The sequence below is a fragment of the Chiroxiphia lanceolata genome, chromosome 3, assembly GCF_009829145.1.
Source record: "Chiroxiphia lanceolata isolate bChiLan1 chromosome 3, bChiLan1.pri, whole genome shotgun sequence".
Classification (NCBI taxonomy): domain Eukaryota; kingdom Metazoa; phylum Chordata; class Aves; order Passeriformes; family Pipridae; genus Chiroxiphia; species Chiroxiphia lanceolata.
Window position 1 is genome coordinate 89,929,480 of NC_045639.1, and position 20,907 is coordinate 89,950,386.

The 20,907-nt window shown below is 36.7% G+C and overlaps 1 protein-coding gene across 1 annotated transcript in view; it reads left to right on the forward strand.

Annotated features, from left to right (window-relative positions):
* The window catches only part of EYS (eyes shut homolog), an 852,398-nt gene that overhangs the window by 639,123 nt on the left and 192,368 nt on the right, over window positions 1–20,907 (forward strand). Inside the window, exon 37 of the mRNA XM_032683211.1 lies at window positions 9,667–9,896. Coding sequence (XP_032539102.1) covers window positions 9,667–9,896 — 230 coding nt within the window. The remainder of the gene's footprint in view (window positions 1–9,666; window positions 9,897–20,907) is intronic.

Sequence of the window (20,907 nt, forward strand, 5' to 3'; positions counted from 1 at the left end):
CTGGAAGTGTTTGAGAAACGACTGGATGTGGCACTTAGTGCTATTGTGCAGTTGACATGGTGGTATTCAGTCAAAAGTTGGAGTCAATGACCTTGGAGGTCTTTTCCAACAATAATTATTCTGTGACTATGATTCCATGATTCTACTTTCATTGGGAAAAATGGGTGTTCTGGAGAGAAAAGTGACTGCTGAAATATAAGAGTCTGAAAAGAAGATATGGTCTTGGACAAAAGAAGGGAGCTGAGAAAGAAGGAGGTAAACATCATGGCTGGAAGAAAGATCCTAGAAGTGGGGAAGGTACTGGTAATAAGAGAGAGATGCATGGAGATGAATACCAGGAGATGTACAGGGATCATGGCTGGTAACAGTCAAGACCAATTCCTACAAACAGCAACTCAGTGTGAATCAACATGACTTTCCACTCAAGCTTCCCAGACTAGCAGCAATCTCCCTGCTAGGAAGGAAAATAAAAACCTAAGGAACATAATAGGGCATGGGTGGAGTGAGGACATGTGAGAGTGCATGAGATAAACAAGTAGGGTGAAAGCTCTAATCTCCTCTGTTCTTAAGTAAAACCCTGACTATGGGTTTCTTTCTTACTCTCTCATCAGTGTCACACACTTTATTGACTACAAAATAATTTTTTCCTCCTAAAAAAATTTACATGAGGCCTATTATTTTAGTTTCTTATTTTTTACCTTGTGAAATTCTACTTAGGATGATTTCAGTAGTGCATTTTTTATTCTATAAGTTAATTATCATAGGGCTTTTTTGACCTGTCATATTTACAATGTTCTTTCTTATGCTCTCAATGAGAATGAAGTAATATTTTAATTAAATGCCAAATTACTGATGAATAAATGATGTTTGTGTTTATGCATGCCAGCCATTCTCCAGCATTAAGATATAATTAGAAATTAAGTCTGGGAGAAAGACTAGATGATACATAACAGTTCTCTGCATTTTTAACTCTTTCTGCACTAATAATTTCTATATAACTGTCTCACCCTGCTTGCAGGACAGCTTTTATGGTAATTTCTATAGATACAGAATGCCTTCTGATATTCCCATTTTTCTCCAGTAGCACAGTCTTTGAATAGCAATAAACTTTCTATGCAGCAGTCTTCATTAATAATTAGAAAATGTCATGGTTTAACCCCAGCTGGCGACTAACCCCCATTCAGCTACTTGCTCAGTCCTCCTTGTGGAATGGGGGAGAGAATAAGAAGGGTATAAGTGAGAAAAATTGTGGACGGAGATAAAGACAGTTGAATAGATAAAGATAAAGCCCCACACACAAGCAAAACAAAACAAGGAATTCATTCACCACTTCCCATGGGCAGGAGGGTGTTTAGCCATCTCCAGAAAAGTAGGGCTCCAGCATGTGCAATGGTGACTTGGGAAGACAAATGCCATCACTCTAAATGTCCCCTCTACCTTCTTCTTCCCCCAGCATTATATGCTGAGCATGATGCCATGTAGTGTGGGGTGTCCCTCTGGTTAGTTAAGATCAAGCTGTGCCCCCTCCCAACTCCTTGTGCAACCCCAGTCTCCTCACTGGTAGGGTGGAGCGAGGAGCAGAAAAGGCCTTGACGCTGAGCAAGTACTGCACAGCAATAACTAAAACATCTCTATATTACCAACACTGTTTTCAATACAAATACAAAACACAGACCCATAGCTGCAGAAGTGGAGATTGGTGGCCATCTTAGCCACAGAGACCACAGAGTTTAAAATCTCTACTGACAGCAGGAATTCAGAGATACTGCTTGCCGCTCTAGGAAGAAAATTCATGTGGACAAAGCTGGAGTTGCTAGAAATGTGGGGGACAATAAAAAGAGTTTCTTCAAATATATTAATGGCAAAAGGCAGTACAGAAATATCATTGGCCCAATACAGGATGAGGATGGTCACCTCACAAAAAGCAACAGAGACAAGGCAGAGATGTTTAACACATTCTTTGCCTCTGTCTTCAAGAGAGATGATGGACCAAGGGGTCTCAGTGCCCTGAGCTGAAGGACCATGACTGGGAGAATGATCAAGTCCCAGTCAATCCTGACTTTGTTCAGGATTTGCTGCTCCAGCTGGATCCCTAAAAATCTTCTATGGGACCTGATGGGGTTCATCCAAGAATCCTCAAAGAGCTGGCTGATGTCACCACAAAACCTCTCAATGATTTTTGAGTCATCTAGGGAATTCAGAGAGGTCCCAGCTGACTGGAAGCCAGAGAACATTGTCTTGATTTTCAAGAAGGGCAAGAAGGAGGACCCCAGAAACTATAGGCCTGGTAGTCTCACTTCCATGCCTGGTGAAGTCATGGAGAAGATTATTCTGGGAAGTATTGAGAAACATCTGAAAGACAACTCAGTCATTGGTCACAGTCAGCATGGCTTCATGAGAGGAAAGTCCTGCTTATCAAACCTGATTTCCTTTGATGACAAGGTAACCCACCTAGCTGATCAAGGGAAGCCAGTTGATGCAATCTTCTTGGATTTCCATAAAGCTCTCCATGCTGTCTCTCACAGAATCCTTCCAGACAAAGCAGACAGCACACAGCTGGATAAACACCTCATGTGGTGGGTGAGCAATTGGCCCACAGGTAGAGCACAGAAGGTAACAGTGAATGGGGTAACATCAGACTGGAAACCTGTCACTACTGGGGTCCCTCAAGGCTCCATCTTAGACCCTGTGCTCTTCAACATCTTGATAAATGACTTAGACACAGAATTGGAAGGGATACTAAGTGAGTTTGTAGATGACGCCAAACTGGGAGGAGATGTTGACCCCCTTGAAGGCAGGGAGGCCCTGCAGAGAGACCTCAACAAATTAGAGGACTGGGCAATCACCAACCATATGAAACTCAACAAGGGAAAGTGCCAGATTTTACACCTGGGATAGAGCAACCCTGGATGTACGTACAGACTGAGGAATGAGATTCTGGAAAGCAGTGCCATGGAAAGGCACCTGGGGGTCCTGATCAATGGCAAGCTGAATATGAGTCAGCAGTGCCCTGGCAGCCAGGGGGGCCAACCATGTCCTTGGGGGGCATCAGGCAAAGCATCGCCAGCCAGTCAAGGGAGGGATTGTCCTGCTCTGCTCTGCACTAGTGCAGCCTCACCTTGAATACTGTGTGCAGTTTTGGGTGCTGCAATATAAGAAAGATATTAAGCTATTAGAGAGGGTCCAAAACATGGCGATGAAGATGGTGAAGGGCCTTGAGGGGAAGCCGTATGAGGAATGGCTGAGATCACTTGGTCTGTTCAGCCCGGAGAAGAGGAGACTCAGGGGAAATCTCCTTGTAGTCTACAACTTCCTTGCGAGGGGAAGAGGAAGGGCAGGGACTGATCTCTTCTCTGAGGTGATCAGTGACAGAACCCAAGGGAATGGCATAAAGTTGTGTCAGGGGAGGTTTAAGTTGTATATTAGAAGGTTCTTCATCCAAAGGGTGGTTGGGCACTGGAATGGGCTCCCCGGGAAAGTGGTCACAGCATCAAGCCTGACAGAGTTCAAGAGGTGTTTGAATTATACTCTCAGGCACTTGGTAGGACTCTTGGGGATGGTCCTATGCAGGGCCAGGATTTGGACTGGATGATTCTTGTGGGTCCCTTCCAGCTCAGCATATTCTGTGATTCTGTAGTTGCTACTGTGAAGAAAATTAATTCTACCCCAGTCAAAAGCACCAATGTAGGCCTCCCCTACTTTGATTAAGTAGGCAAGAACTATTTTCAGCACATGGGAAACTAATGCTAAAAGAAATAAGGCAATCTATCTGTAAAATTATTTAAATGTCTAAACTGTTCTTATGTGAGACATCTAAAAGCAAAGTATATTCTCTCAAAACTGTATTTTATCTGTAATGTAATCAAGATGCATTGAAATTCCAGCCTGACACACCTTGATTTCTTGAGAGACCCCTTTCTCTTGTTATGGTCTAAGAATACCTCTGTTTCATAAGCGTATCTCCCAGAGGGCAGTATTTCCTAAATATTAACAGAAGAAATTGAGATGAGACTGTGGAAGATATGTCTACTGGTGGTACATACTTTGTTTCTGTTTTTATTCTTCAGATCAGTAAGAGCACTTTTCTAGTTTATCAGATTCTTGACTTCAGTTCTGTCTTCAGCTCAATGGAATTATAAACATGCCAGTCTGCTTCCAGAACTGTTGTAAGAACTCCCCAAACCATTCCCAAACTGTTCTGTCTTGCACGGAATAAGCATTTGTTGGATAGAATGGAGAAATGAAAAGTGTTCACATATGGTTCCCCATTCCTTAGGTTAGAATATTTACCTGACTACAAACTTGCACTTTTCCAAAAACCATTTCAGGGTTTTTTTTCTTGTCAAAGCAGAGCACTAGCCGTCTGGAAAATCTTCACTGTGGGCAAAGACCAAAGGTTTGGCTACTACAATCCCAAAAACTACAATGCAGATGTCTTACCTGAATGAATTATTGCTTAGGAAATCAATTGCATATTCAGGATTAGTAGTAATTCTAATTAATAGAAGTAATTCTCCTTTATCTGTCATGGAAATGTTGCACAATAATATTGCATAAGTAGACCGTGCATTTTGAAGTAAAAATTATGGTTGGCATCAATGAGGTGGAAGAATCTCTTTACTCCTTAAAGCTAGATAGAATCTTTCATAAACAGTAGTGACTCCATTCTGGAATTGTGATTTTTAAGATAACCATCATAGCATCTCTGTTACAGAAACTCAATTTACCCAGTACAATTTACTCAGCCATTTAGAACTGGGACAGAATGGTTATATTCTGATCTTTTCAGAAAGACAAGTACAGTGTCATGTAGAAAAAAAAAATAAAAATAAAAAGTCCATTTTTCATCTGCTGAAAGAATCTTCAAGGAGGGAATGAAAGTATTTTTCTCTTTCAAAACCACTAGTTTCAAGAAACAAAAGTAGTTTCATAAATCAACAAAAAGATGCAGTACTCAGGCCTTTCAAGTGCTCTTTTTCTAAACAGCGGCTAAGATGAAACTGGGAAGAGGTTTTCTAACTGTAATTATTGATTAAATGTAAAAGAGAAAACTGAAAATCAGACAGATTTGAGATTTGTTTAAATTTCAAAAATTGTAAGATTTGCACATTAGTCTATTCAGTGTTCAGTAGTTTAACTGTTTAACTGCTTTTTTTTTTTTTGAGTTTAATGTTTGGATGACAGAAGGTCAAGGTGGACTTAAAAAGGAGGATGGGAAAGGCTATGAAAGAGCAAAACCATGCCTAAGTAAAGATCAGTGTGAAGAACTGAAAGATTCAATGTTTACTTATTTTTCCAAGCAAGTCAAGTAAAAAGATGATGGAATTTGTTACAGAAATTCAGTTGTTCAGTTTTAGCAAAACTGTTGTTAGTCATGTCCTAAACTTAGGGATTAAGGATATTTTGTCTAAGGAACATTCACTTTATTGTCTTGTTTAGAAAGGTTTTTGCCATTAAACTTTCAATACAAATTATTGTTGCTGCAAATTCTGTGTCATATTAATTTATTTATCCATTGCAAAGTTTGTGGAATCTGTGTACTTTAAAGCAAACAGAACAAAAATATGTCTCTTAGTACAAGTATTTCCTTTTCATCTTTCCCCTTTCACCTGTCTTTCCATAACTGACATTTCTCCCCACTGCTATACATCCTGGAATTTATAATTTTTTCTTTGTATTTGTAAACAGAGATTTCATAAACTTCATTATATCTGTTAATTGCATTCTCACATCCTCAGCTGCATTGTAGATCCCATATATTATTTGCACTGCTAAGAGTTTGCACCATTAAATGAGATATTGTGTGTGCAAAAGCAGTTGCAAATGATAATGCTATACCAATCATGAATTTTTAAATGAAAAGCTGCAACTACAGTATCACTGAGTTCTGCTACCAAATGTTGTGTCTAGTAGGAGGGAGAAGATGGACTCACAGTCTGGAACATACATTGAGAGCTAAATTTTTTTAAGAGGTATGCCTGAGCATACATCATTTCTATTAGGAAAACAGACCCCTGATTCTTCCAAATCAAACAAAAACTGTGACTAGTGAGGAAATCAGATTCACATATAAACTGCTAAATATGAATAATCCATATCTGGTAATCTCTTAAATTGTTTTCACAGTTACTATGTCAAATGATGTAAATGGTTTCTCCAGGAGGATAAATGCACAGATATACTGCTCTGTGGATCCATTGAAATCAGTGAGATGCTATTTAAAGTACTCTGCTTGACATCTTTGTGAACAGGGAAATAAACAGCCTGTAAAAGGCTTTATTTATTCTTGCCAAAATTCGTGCAAGGTACTAGGTTTTTATTCCTGTTTAAACCAATATTTCCACGAAGTGCAGTTGTTTTTAGATTCATAAGGTTTGAAATTATATTCTACCACTCATTCTAATGCTTTTGAAAAATCTTTCCTTAGGCTCCAAATTCTAAAACATTTACTTAAAATAATATTCTGTCACAACCTAAGAAAAATGGCATATGCACACTTTTCCACCGAAGAAAATTGCAAATAAAAGCAGTTGATTTCCAGCACCAACTACTTTATTGACAAGCTAAAAATACAAACTTCCTTGTTACACTCACATCAGATAAGGCTAAATCCATTACTCCAGTAATAAAATGTTAAGTGCGTAAGTACCAGAAGATATAGGCAGTGGAGATGTTATCATATCATTGGGACTCCCATGCCATTGCATGTCTCAGCAGCCTGCTTCCTGGGAAATGTCAGAGTGCTTCTGTAGACACAGCTGCCATCAGCCTGATAATGAATTACTTGGGGGACGAGTCTTCTCTCTTTACAGGTCTCAGTTTGAAGTCCATTATACTGATAGGTCCCTCTGGGGGGAAAAAATGTTTTCTTATATTTAGGTGGAATTTCTTGCATTTTTGTTTGTGTCCATTGCCACGTCCTCATTGCTGCACATCCTTTCACTAGCCACCAGCTCCATCTTTTCCACTTCCCTCCCCACTCGAGTATTTATACAAATTGACAAGATTCCCTAGAGCCTTCCCTTCTTCAGGCTGAACAGCTGTCTTGGCCCTGGTGACTGGTGCCACTGCAGGGGTTAAACCAGCAACACCCAGCTGAGTCCTCATCAAGGCTGAGTCCCTTACTGCCAGGCCAGTGCACAGTTGAGGCATCCAAGATGGTTTGTTAACTTTTTAAGCTGCAGTGCCTCTAACTCCACACATTAATAGTTTCAGGCTCTTATTGAATAGACGAGAGTGTAGGGTAGAGAGAAGCACAGTTGGTTTGGGTATGTGTGCTTTAGGTTTAACAACACAGAGCATGATCTCTAAATGATGATTCCTGCCATTCAGTTCATCATACATCTCCTTGAGCATCAAGCAATATAATATAAAATAAACAAGACTTCAAATTACACTAAGGTCTATGTTTAGACAAGCATTTCAAGCTTACATGCACTTAGCTATGAAACACAAGCTTGCAGGCCTTTAAAACTGAACTTTTTGAGTTCATTTTAACATTAAAAACAATGCGTTGTTGCTTGGAGCAAGTTAGAATATATTTTTGTGCATTATTGACCTGAGAGGCAGTGACAGGCTAGGAAATTGAAAAGAAAAAAAAACCACAATCATAAAATTGTGCCTTGTTGTGTAGTAACAGTGAATCAAGTTTTGCTTGATATATTTTTGTTACACTTTGTCAAAACTTTTAATACCTCAATTGCTATTTTACTTTAGACACTTCCCAGCTTTTTATTCAAATAATGTTTTAGTTAAAATTCATTGAGCTGAGGTCATTGCTTATTCACAGCAGCAGCTTGAATGGCTTGCGAGCGCAGCTGCAGACGTTTGCCCCACTAACCAGCCCCAGCAAACTCGTCTCGCTTTTGTGGTAAGGCAGCAAGCTGCAGGGTGCCTGGAAGCAGTGCTGGCACGAACACAGTCAGGCACCATCTACAAGCAAAACACCCAGAACAGCACTGCAAAGGCTGACATCCTGTGAAAGCCTACCAAGGAGCTTTCCTTTCTTTCTTTTCTATGGATTAGTATATGAACCAAAAAATGAAAAAAGGCTGTATTACTTGCCCTCATAAAATTTCATTTAAAGCACACTACTGTGATTCTACTTTAGAGAAAAACAGTAGTTTCCCATCAGAAAGGGGATGTGAAACTTCCATAACTGGAAATCAGTGCTTCCAGTGGACACAAGAATGCATGACCTGCCAGTCAGAGAGCTCTACGTCTTGTTCAGCATTTTAGTCCTGACAAGTAGATGTGACCAGGTTCAGAGGAGTAAGTTTTGCATTGGTCATGAAGTATGTAAAAAAGTTGGAAGCTACACTTAATAAGACAGATGCCTGATGTGGTGAATACAGTGTCCCAGTGAAGGTGTCCCATCACACCGTGTGTCCCCATCCACCTTGCTTCTATAGTTGCATTCTATTGGTGCCTCATCACTTTCAAATGCTTCTTTTTAAGAGATACTACAAACTCAAAAATACGGTGAAGCAGAATTTTTAGCAGATACAAGACCAGGTGACAAGCAGAAAGGGTAGGGCACAGCAGGGGCCAGTATATGATTTATTTTTTAATTTTTATTTTTGTAAAGCAGATTTATGACTCCATTTTCACCAAAATATGTAAGAATTTGACTGCTGATGTTTAACACATTGCCAAAAGTCCTGTCTTTCACTAGCTGAGATGATTATAAACCATTGTATTAGGCACTTAATTTCTGTGCTCTGTTTTGCCCAAAATGTTAGTGACATTTCAGTTCAACCTCATCTCCCTATTATAGAATCATAGGTTTGAGTTGGAAGGGATCTTAAAGATTACCTAGTTCCAACCCTACTGCCATGGGCAGGGACACTAGAGCCTTCTCTTCTCCAGACTGAACAACTCTAACTCTCTCAACCTGTCTTCACAGGAGAGATACTCCAGCCCTCCGATCATTGGTTTTTTTGGCACAACATTGAGACATAAGAGAAATATTAATACAGTTTTAAGTTATGAAGGAGATATAAATAGTAAGATATTTTACTAGATTACTGTTGCCAACTTAGAATTCAGAATTAGAAGTTGCTTTCTGGAAAAAAAATATGAACCTCTTGAACTTCAGAAAATCAAAGAACAGCTATCTCTTACATAAAATGTAGCGAGAATATTTTCTAAACTGAAAACCCTTACTAAGTAGTCATGAATCTTCTTGCTACTTTTGATTACTTTTGCTTTGCCCTCATCATAGTAATTTGTGTGATGCACAATAAGTTGTTCTGCTTGGTAAATTGGTAGCCTTACATTTGTTTGGTTTTAGTGAGTCACAAGTTTGGCTCTCTGGAAGAGACAAAAAGCAGTAATAAGCAGAGTTGAAAAACAGGTGAAGGCTGTATTTGTTTATCAATCCATTGTTGATATCCACCAAAAATGAATTAGGAGAGCATGTACAAGCAGTGCCATATGCATGGAGGTTATTTCTTGCTCCCTCACAGGAAAAAATACCTTCACTGTGGTTTTGCTAGATTTCAGGATGGGGACTTAATTTGGAAGTTCCTCATGTACTCACATTTTCTTGACTATAGTCTGAATTTCTAAAAAAACTCCAGTAGAGTTATTAGTTGTAGCTTAAGTGTAGTAGCAAAATTAGATCTCATGATTTGCTTTGTTTTGATACGTTGTCTCTTCTTTCAGAATTCCTGTGCCCACACATCTCTCAACAGCATTCCCTGTGGTTTCTTCTGATGTGCCTCAGTTGCCTGAACCTGTTGTGCCCTCTCAGATTTCCTCTGAATTACCATCTGTATGCCAGGAAGGACTGTGCCGTAATGGAGGGACTTGTCATCCTCTCTCTCTGCCTACTGGGGCCACCTCGTTTCGGTGTGACTGCCCACTACACTTCACTGGTCGATTTTGTGAAAAAGGTAGTTGTAATTAATTTTTTCTCAATTAGTTGTGAAATGCAAGTTGTATGCTTCTTTGGAGGTGGAAAAGGGGAAGAGGTAATGATAATCAGGTTTCTCTGCTTTTCATCCCGGTAACTGTTGGTAATCGAGGAGAAGATTCATTGAGGTAATTCTAATAGTATTTATTTACGATGTAAGATATGTCAGGCACACTTCTAAGAGTTGCAGACTTAAGGAAAAAAATAATGTATTATTGGTGCAAATTGTTGTGCACAGTTTTAATGCAAGTTTTTCAATGTAGTATTTCTGGAACAGAAGAATGTTAACTTATAAAAACAAGGAGAAGATTTCCTCAAAAGGTTATATGTTTTCCATTTCTATGGATTGAGTTTTATTCATCATTGTGCTTGGTCCTTCATTGAAAAAGACTTTTTTTATTCTATAGCTCATTTATGCTTCTATTCTACTACTGCTGCTCATAAAGCACAGAGCAGTCAAATGAATATATTTTAATTAGAATTTGAATAAAAAGTAATTCTTTAAACAATTTTGGTTTCTTTGTAAAAAGAGTCAAGGCTATAAGGCAAACTGATCAATATTTCTGTTTTGTAATTGTAGTTGCTTTGCATTACTGCTTCTCAGAATGTTCTTTTTAGAACAAATTCTATAGCTGGCTTCAAAACCTGTTTTAGCTTTTACGGTACCATGTGTTATAAATTGCAGTAGATAATTCTCATAGAATTAAATTCCTAGTGTCCAGGAAATTAACAAAAAAATTGTCTACATTATGATTATATAACTGTATCATCCTCCTAATGAACTTGCCATGGTGTGAAGTAAAAGCAACTAGAGTTAAAAATGCCCTTGCCAGACTGCCAGTATATCTGAGCTAACATCACCTTGTATTACTGTCTAAAAATAGGTCATTGCACTCACTATATGTGAAACCAATCACTGACTGTCAGCTCTAAAAAAAAATTTGTCATGTGTTGCTTATATATCAGAGAATATTTTACCATCCAGCCTTTCCCAAGTTTAAAATAAATTTAATCATATTTTTTTTAATTGTCAGTGTTACATTGAATTCTGTGAGTACCTTCTACATATTTGGTCTCTGGGAATACTCTTTGCACTTGCTTTCAATACACTGCAGCTGTGGAAACTGTAACATAATATAATGGAACCAAAAAGAGTGTGTTTCCATCAAACATAACAGATTTAGTTAACATTCAGTGTGTGATTCGATGAAGTATTTTCAAAATTTCAATAAAGTGTTCTATTTATTTACATACCTTTTATACCAGAATTCTCTTCTGTGTTCCAAAGAATGCACTTGGCACCCTTTGTATCAGCATCATCTGTGGTATTTTGGATGTGAGCAGGTTTTTGCTTTTTCCAAGGGTTATGCCAGAAGTAAGCAATATTAAACAGGAGTTTGATAGACATCCTGTGGTAATAGGCCATATCAATGTGTGTGCACAACCACTCTGTCGAGTGACACTTTGTCCGGACTCCACTGGTTCCTTCCACCAGTGTCTGATTGCTGCTTTCTTCTGACCTTCTAGTTGATCTGTCAATCTCCAGTGTTTGGTGTTTTTAACAAAAATTTACATAACCTGTGTTTGAATCATTGTCTGGCCTGGGTACTTACTCCTATGTGCCACAGACTTTGGAGGAAGTAACTCCTTGTAAATTGACTGAAATAGGTACTTTTGAGTTGTTTATTCAAAAATAGGATTTTAAGCCATTTTCTCTTTTGAAGACTAACCAGTGCAGGCCTGCTGAGTTCATACAATGGGATGAGTTGACTTCCAACTACATTTCCAAGTAACTTTTTCAACAGATTTATCTTACCTGTGTAAATGAAGGGGACTCTTCTCTTTCTTTCTGTAATCTTATTTCAAAAATCATATGTGAAAATATGATAGAATTATGAGTACCTGAAGAGTAAATTAAAAGCATGGGTCTATTACACTAAGTCGCAGTTGTAACCAAATCTCTGATGTTTAGGACTTGAGCACCTTACATTAAATACATCTATAACCATTCCATTCAATAAAATCAGAATACAAGCTTTAAAAAAACCCTGAAACAAGTAGTTCCTGTGGAGAATATAACCTCATCTCTATAATTATGCCATCCTTTTAATAGTTGAACATCCAGTTTTCATGCGATATCTATTCTTTTTTACTAAAAGTGGAAGAGATGTCATTTGCTTTCCTGAAGCTTTTAGCCATGCCCGATGTTGAGATTTTAACAACGATTAATATTTCTGTATAGGATGTCTTGTAATAGTTCTAGAACTGGAAGAATAACATTTCATTTTGTTTGGAGAAGACAAGGAGTTCCTCTTTTCACAAAGCTCTGCTTTTACCCTCTGTATTCCTTCAACACGAGGAACAGCCTCATCCTTTTTGCTAATGCTATTCTGACATACTCATTGGCAGCTCACTGAGACAGTTACATCCCAGAGTGTGCACTGTCACATCACATGTTTATGTAGATCAGGATACGACTTAATGTATCCTGTAGTTAGTAGTTGAAAAGTAGCAGCATACTGTGATTTTATTTAATCCTAAAGTTTCAATGAGAGTGACAATTTACTGTAATGAAACCAGAAACTGCCCAACTGAACTATCACTATAAGCCTTTGATATTCAGAGACAAGTTCTTCAAGAAACTTGTAAAGAGCTCATATTTAGAGGAGATAAGGGCATCTGTAGTAATTTTATAATTATTTACCATAGACCTTGCAATGGAGAAAGTAAACTATCATGTAAGCAATCCAGAAACTGTGTTCCAGTCAAGGAAATTGTCTCTCAACTCCTTAAAGTTAGCTATGATCCATTGTAATTTTGCTGTAATGTATACCTGTACATTTCAGTAGTATATTCTCATTATTCATCTTTGTGATCTGCCTTGCACCTACCATTAACTAAATTTCAGCAAGAAAATATGTCATACACCTAACTGGCATATTTACAGTCAGCATGGCGTACACATACAAACCCTACGTGGATATCTTGGCTTCACTAGAATGTGTGCATTTGCTTGTTTCATTTTTAGGGTGAAATACACCACTTAGTTTCTTAGTAGCAACTGTATGTTTCTAACAGTGTATAAGACCATCTTCTAGAGTGAAAACAAGTGAATGTCATTATCTCAAGTGTTTTAACTTGATAGTGTGTTATAAATGCAATATTGCATTTTTCTTTTTTCTATTCAGTTGTTCCTTGACTAATAAACTCCAGCAGGTTGTTCTACCCTTACAAGAAACATGTTCAAATCACAATTGTCATTATGGATATACTAGGGCCAAGCCAGTTTATTTAAATTCACAGTGCACTTACTCTAAACAATCAGGTACCCCTGAAATATCTCTAAATGACAATTTTGAAGAATGGAAGTCTGTCTCCATTTTTCTAAGGAAATAGAAAAGTATGCATATAAATCAGTGCATTTGCAAAGTTCAAACTGCAGCTATGAGTTTATTAAAAAAAAGTGAAAGTTTATGGGTGCATAAATAAAGGAAAAAAAAGAAAGGTTTATTCCCTACTTCCTATCAACAAGGGATGTCTGGCCACTTCCCAGAAAACTGGGTTTCAGCACACTTAGCAGTTTCTTCAGAAAGGAAGCATTGTAAATAACAAACATCTCCTGCTTCCTCCTCCTTTCCTTGGCTTTTATTTCTGAGCTGACGTCCTATAGTATGGAATATCCCTTCGGTTAATGTGGGTCAGCTGGTCTAGTTGTGTCCCCTCCCAGGATCTTGCCCACCCCCAGCCTCCGGATGGGGTGGGAGGAATGTTGAGAGACAGTGCTGATGCTGTGCCAGCCCTGATCAGTAGAAGCCTGAAAACACTGGTGTGTTATCAAAAACATTCTTTTTTTTGTTTGGTTTATTTTTACTAATAATTATCAAAGTTACTTGGAATTTAGAAGTTAGTACAAGGTTTCTTTTAAAATCTCTCTATTTAAATGCAGCATAGAAAACTTGCTTCTCATATAAAATTACTCTTCATTACTCAGTAGCGACTGCTGGGTTATGCAATAACAAGGAAGTGTTTTGTAGATAAGGAATACAATCAAGAGTAGATAGTATACTTTGTGCTACCCTTTTCTCTTTTTCCTTTCTGTGTAAATAAACTGCTTCACTTAAACATGAAATGTATCACTCTTTCTTTATTAGCTAAGCTATTTTATCTGCTTCATTGTGAAATTCCTACAAGTGGAAAAAATGCAATGCTTCTGCTTTAGCTTGAAAGCAGATGGTTGTCTATTACTGTAAAGTTCATAACGATAGATTTGGAATATCACTGTCTTGAATGTGCAAGACACGTCCTTGACTGTTAATTATAACATTAACATTTTTAAAGTCTCCAAAATTTTTAGTATTCTGTAAAAGTTTAAAAATTGTTCAATAAAAAGAGTATTTAAATGTCATGTGGTAAAAACAGGAAATCTGTTTAATTTGATATGTTGCCTGTGTATATTCTGTACATTACTTAAAGGTCAACTCCTTTGACAAAGCTGTAAAAGCAGCAGTAAAATGGAAGGCTGTTATGGGCATTTATGTTGGAACAGTCACACCTAGAGGCTTTGCTACATTTGTTCCTTGGAACACATTTGTTGAATTCCTGATTTGTTGAGTAATACTTGATAATATCACCCTGAACATTAGATGTTTCTTTTATAGCAGCTTTTCTAGACATTGTTCCTAACTTAACATTTCTAACTTTTGTCGTTAACTAGTATCATTCATCTCAGACAGATCTGGGGGCGGTTGTCTTTATGTTTGATATTATGTTTGCTTTGAAGAGAAATGTAGTTGGTCCAATTCCTATGATTTCAGACATATTTAGAACAACCCCACATCTCCAGTAGATCTATTTATCTCCTTAATAATATTTATGCTGTGTATGTGTGATTTAAAACAAGTCTGTGACATTTTCCACCAAAAAGAAAAGTGAGTAAATGGTAATGATATAGAGAGTTGTGGGTGAGAAAGGACAATTGCGCTTTCATCTCCACATTCCAGTCTCAGTTTGAGGTGCCCAGAATTCAAAAACGGGATGCTGTTACCCCAAAGCCTCTGGTTTTCCAGAATTCAAGTTTTCTTTCACTCATTTTGTCCTCCTTTGAAATGATTCATACCTTTTAGGACTTTGTGAACAGAAAAAAACCAATGTGTTTAGAGATATGTATAAACTTTAGTAATTAATTTCATGTCATTAACCTCAGCCAATATCTAAACTCATGAGATATCTATTGATGTCCCACAAATTGCATCTGTGTGTGTAAAACTTCCACATGAACTCTCTAGTTTTTGGGCTAGCTTTGCAAGAATCATTGTTTTCCCTTCAGTCTTAATTTTATTTTTAGAAAATGGCTTTTAAAATCAAGAACACAGTAGGTTAGTAAAGACCAAACAAAGATTTAACCAGAAGTTAAATAACTTTGTATGCTGGCTTTGACACACTAGTTGCAATTTTATAGGAAATAGCTAACCATTCCCACACAGTTTACTTCATTCAATAAAATTCAACAGAAGTATTATTTTAGTAAGCAATGCAAAAATGGAATATACAAATTAATTTTCTGCTTTGCACTTTCGCTTGTGGATATAGTCTTGTACTTTGATATCAGACTAGGCAAACCTTGTGAAATGTAACTTGTACCTGTAAGTAATTGTATTAGCTGCACAATCACCTGGATTTAGCATATAGTTCACAAAACTATGGAGAAGTTTTTGAAGGTGTCTAAAATATCTCTAATCCAGTACCATCTTGTTCTATCAGTTACTATGTAACAGTGTTTTATTTTAATGTGGATTAATTTGCTGAAGTATTTTGAAATCAAAGGAAAACAGGATTTTGACAGAAGAGCAACTGGATTCACAAGGATGAGGTGAAGCAATTTTTGGCTAATCCTTCTTCCACTCTCTTGAACAGTTTTGTAGAATTTTACCACTTCAAAAGCAAGTGTCAGTATGAGCTTTCATATGAATTAGTATTACATTTTCATCTAATTTAGAAATTATGTCCCAGATTCAGGGTAACATGTAAGCTTTACATGTATTTAAATGTAAGAGTGTAAGTAGTCTGTGTGTTGTGCTTGATGTTAAAGATGCAGGTATTCTGCTACATCAGACCCTGAATTTGGATCCATCCATTCTGTTACATTTATGTAGCTCATCACTGAAAAACAACTTACATCTCAAATCCCTCCAGACGACTTAATGAAATTTTAAAGGGATGTGACGGTTTTCTATGACTATTAAGACTAGATAAAAAATGTAATTAAATGAGAGTTTAAGACACACCTTAGTTATACCTAGGAGGAAGATGACAAGAAAGAAAGAACTTGTTGAAATGCAGAAATAGCTCTTCAAAGCACCAACTAACTCTTAAAAACTTGTGTCCCAGTCTCCATAAAGTTGTTTATGTTTGCAACTGCCACAACTAACTTGCTTCAGAACAGCTATAAGGTCTACTGCTATAGTGTATAATATAGAGCTATATGGTATACTGTAGCACTACAGGATTCTCTTACTGAACAGAGATTTAATATATATTTAACAAGTCTGTTCTCTAAAATTATGGAGTCTGTTGGGCATTTGTTGCTTTGAGAGATTTCTGGCAAAAAATAATTTATAAAAGTTGTAGAAAATTCTTTGTCTCCTCATCTTGTAGAGCAGACCTGTGAAATTTTGTCATTTCTAGTATTAGGTTTTCGAATGACTATTTCTTTAGTGTGGATGAAAGTTTTCCTGTCGTAGTAACCTTTAGGAGCTTTGCAAAATTTGATAACAAATACTACTTTGGGAAAGAACAGGTAACATAAAGTGAAATAATGATGAGTTTAGAATTTGCAGGAAACAAGATTTCTTCCCTTCATTTTCTGCTTGAAAATGCCAGGATAAAAGCTGATTGTTTCTAAAGCTTGCAACCTATTAAGCTGTTAATCTCCCAATTCCTTCGAGTCATTTTTTGTTTGAAGGTATTAATTGTTGCATAGGTGAAAAATACTTACTTTTTTCCTTACTTTACTTCTCCATTTATGGCATTTTCTGGAAAAACCTTGTTTCAATAACTCCTGAATTGCAGTCATTTGTTCTGTTGGTGCTAATTTGCTGTTAATCAAGTCATCTGTGAAAATGTGATATGTCTCCCCCGGCAGTATGGCAATGTTTATTTTCCGAGCTTAACTCATTTGAGTTCTTCCATTACATGGAGATACCATGTAATAAAGCAGGTGAAGTATTAAATACGATTTTTGAGCTTTATTGTGTAGTCTGTAAGAAAGAGGTGTAGAAGGCTGTGACTGTGTTTGCTTTTATAGCACAAAATAAGCAATAGTTAGTTGGGCTTCTTACCAATGCGATCATCTGTGTTACTGAGTTAGGATAATAGTTTATTTTACTGCCTTGACATTTTCTTTTCAAGAATGATGTGATTAAAAATAGAGGGGGATTTTCATCCCTGGATACAAGTTGTGCAGCTGCTGGTCTGCTCCCAGACCACTCTCAGGATCCTCAGCCAACTGAGAGTGAACATGAGAATTCTCTAGAGACTTCATTGAAGTGTTATGTCCCAGAGTGAGTGGTCATTTTGGAAGGACACCGGCTACTTACATGATGTGGAAACAGCTTTACTGTTTCCTGGCCTAAACATAAATTTCTGACTTAAGCATGAAAACACACATTATTTCTAATTAAGAGTGCCTGACACATTCCTTTTCATGGATCTTCATGGAATGCTGGTCTTTGCAGTCACTTAAAATCTCAAACTATTTTTGTTTAAAAAGGAGGAAAATATATCATGTAGATGTTAGAAAGTCACTGTATTGAGGCTTCTCAAGCTTCAAACCTCCCCCACGAGGAAGTCATCTTCTCTTATGTAATATAAAAAGCCAGTTTTTCTTCCTACCATTGTAGTTTCTTTATATTTTTGTATTAACAGTTTGTGGTGATAATATATGCGAGTAGTTATACAGCAAAAATGTTTTAGCTATTTAGCATTTTTAGGTACCCAGGAAATTCAGGATTCAGAAGGTGAATTCCCAAGTAGCACAATATATTTATCTATTTACATTCTACATGGGTGTACATCAGTTCTGTACAAAATCCGTAAAGGTTCTAGAGCTTGGGAACGTGTAGAGTCTCCCTGTGTTTCAGTGTAAATAGTGAAAATATTGAATACATCATCAAACATAGCAAAGAGTTGAGTCATTGCCCAAATAGATATTAAAATTACTGTCAGATTCCTATTTTCTGTTACATTCATACTTAAGACAAGAACTTACACAAATGAACACAATTTTCCTATGTGAATTGTATTTCCCTCTATCAAGAGTTTTCCTTCATGGATTCTTTAGCCCTACAGAACTCAAAAATAAAACTACAGTATTATAAATAATTAATAAAAGGCATTTACATATTGAATGCAATAGAAAATATGCAAATATGGGAAATAAAATCAAGAAAATAAAGGCAAGGATCCTATTAACTTCTACCAAAATGGAAAACTACAGATTCATCTAACTTCCAAAGCTGTTTCCCAATACATGGCATTATTCTTAATTCTATTTCATGGAAATAGTCACAGATGAATGACTGTTTCTTTTTATACATGTGTAAAATCTGCTTCAGCAACTGGTGAACTTCAGCAAAATAAAGAACATAAATCGATCAAAAAATTATATAAGTAAAATACGTACAATGTGGTGAAGTTCAGTCACAAGCTTTTGAAGTTTCTTTTAGAGTTTAATAGCAGAAGCCCAGTCCCTGTTGGACATCTGTCTCTTCACATGTATTTTCTCATATAACAGGAAGTATGCTACTGGGTTTTCTGTTGGTTGTTTTTGTGGTTTTTTTTCAGCACAGTTGCAAAATGAAAAAGGTTTATCACGGCAGGTTGGTTTGAGGTTTAAATTATGGAGTCGTTATTTTAATAGAAAAAAGCCCCATAAGATAGGAGTATTTCTACTAAACACATGTGTACTTCATTGAATGTCTGGCTAAGAGCATTGTGGAAACACTGCACAACCTCTCTGCTCCTTGAGATTCTTATATAGGAGTTTTACAGGAACTCCTATTACATTAATTCTGTTCTTGATATAAAAGCATTTTAAATCACTCATAAAAATATTAATGCGCAGAAAAGGTGCTGAAAATCAAGGACTTCCATGGATTAAAAAAATTGAGTATGAAGGGATCTTTCATTCATTGCTCTTTGGATTCCAGCAGGCTGCATAAATTTCTTCCTTTAAAGATTAATTCAGAGAGACTTAAGACAGGAATTGAGAATATTCGTTTCTAGATGATAAGAATCAGTCTCCCATTTTTTGACATTTCTGGAGACCAAGCAGGGTGCAATTGAGAATAAAGGAAAGAATGTCAGCCCAGATTTAAAGCCTGAACATTCCCATGAATCATCCAGCTACTGATGCTTCAGGGCCTAAAATTTATCCAGAGATGCTGGGGAGGTAAAAGATTTAAAAGGAACAGTAACAACAAATTTTGTCAGAACTGAACATTTTTTTCCAAAATATTGGCTCAATATGTGTCTGATTTATATCTGATTTGTTTTATTTGTAAATCAACAAACACATGGGGTTTTAGGTACATTAAGAAGGCAACCTTAGGTCCCTGTTAGATACACCAAAAATTTGATAACGTTTAAGACATGGAGGGTGGAACAGGATAAAGTGTCACTTAATAGCAGGCAGGACAGATTTGTGAGGTTGTACGATAGGGCAACTGAACAATGAAAATATTTTTGAAAAGTAAAATGAAATGAGCAATTATAAAGAAAAGTAGTCATCAGTATTATACTTAATCCAGCTGAAGGTCTCTTAGAAGAATAAAGAAAAAATCCTGGACACAGAGAATGCTAATAAAAACTCAGAACTCTCTGAGGAAGGAAATTAATGTTTTATACTTGACATTTGCTCAAACTCTTTCAGCTTGAGGTGTTAATCATCTTATCTCAGTGCAGGGGAAGCCTACAACTTTGTTGTTGCTAAAATGAAGTTTCAAATGTGACCTTACCAACCCCTGCAGTTGTCTACATTTTCTGTTACCTGTGAAAATATATCATATGTTTTCAGCATTTCCGGAACAACAACATTCTTCATTCTTTCTTCTGGCTCCAGTAGTGGCACATTGAAATCCTGCTTCATTATTACAGTTTCAGAAGCAGTAGATTAATACTATGCTATTATATTGCTGCATCTTATTTTTCACATGAACAACTTGCAAAAAACAAGGACTCTGTGAGTAGTAGTGAAACTTACTCGTAATAATCAATAAGGTTTAGTCACTGTGCATGCCATCAGGATTTTTGTAAGTTCTGGCAATACCTTCATTTATCTCTGCCACAATTTTTTGCTCCTAGCATGGCTATTTTTATTTTCTGCTTTAAAAAAGGTGCTCCCCTAACAAAAATTGTCTTCCCTCTTAACATTTGATTCATTAATCTTTAAGAGAAGATACAATCAATATCTACCTTCTAAAAACAAAATAAAAATGCTGAAGGTATCTGTTACAATACTGGGAAATGTCATTAAAAGTAGAGTCTTTGTTATAAAGAGAAATGCTTTTTACTGACCCTGATCAACGTTGTTGCTTCTTTTCTTTCTTAATGTTATATTACAGACCACAAAATATTGATATTGATTATATCCTTATTTATTTTCTGACCTTGTTCTCCCAAACAAAAATAGACTATTTTTATGCTACTATGTATATGTGTATGAAACAAAAACATCACATAGGAGTATTATATTTCAACTTCATAATAGTTTTGTATCTTTTCCTGCCACCATTTGTCATTCGTTTATTCTCCCTGTTTTTGTTATACCTGTTACAGTCTTCTGTGACTTGACAAATTCCCCCAGTGCAGTGTGAACAGGAACAAAACAGACTGATTCTGCATCTCCTTTCTTTGAGCCTCAGTATAAAGATAGAAACATTTTTGTCATCTTCTTGTATTTGACAATTTGTTTGTCACAGAATCATGGAATAGTT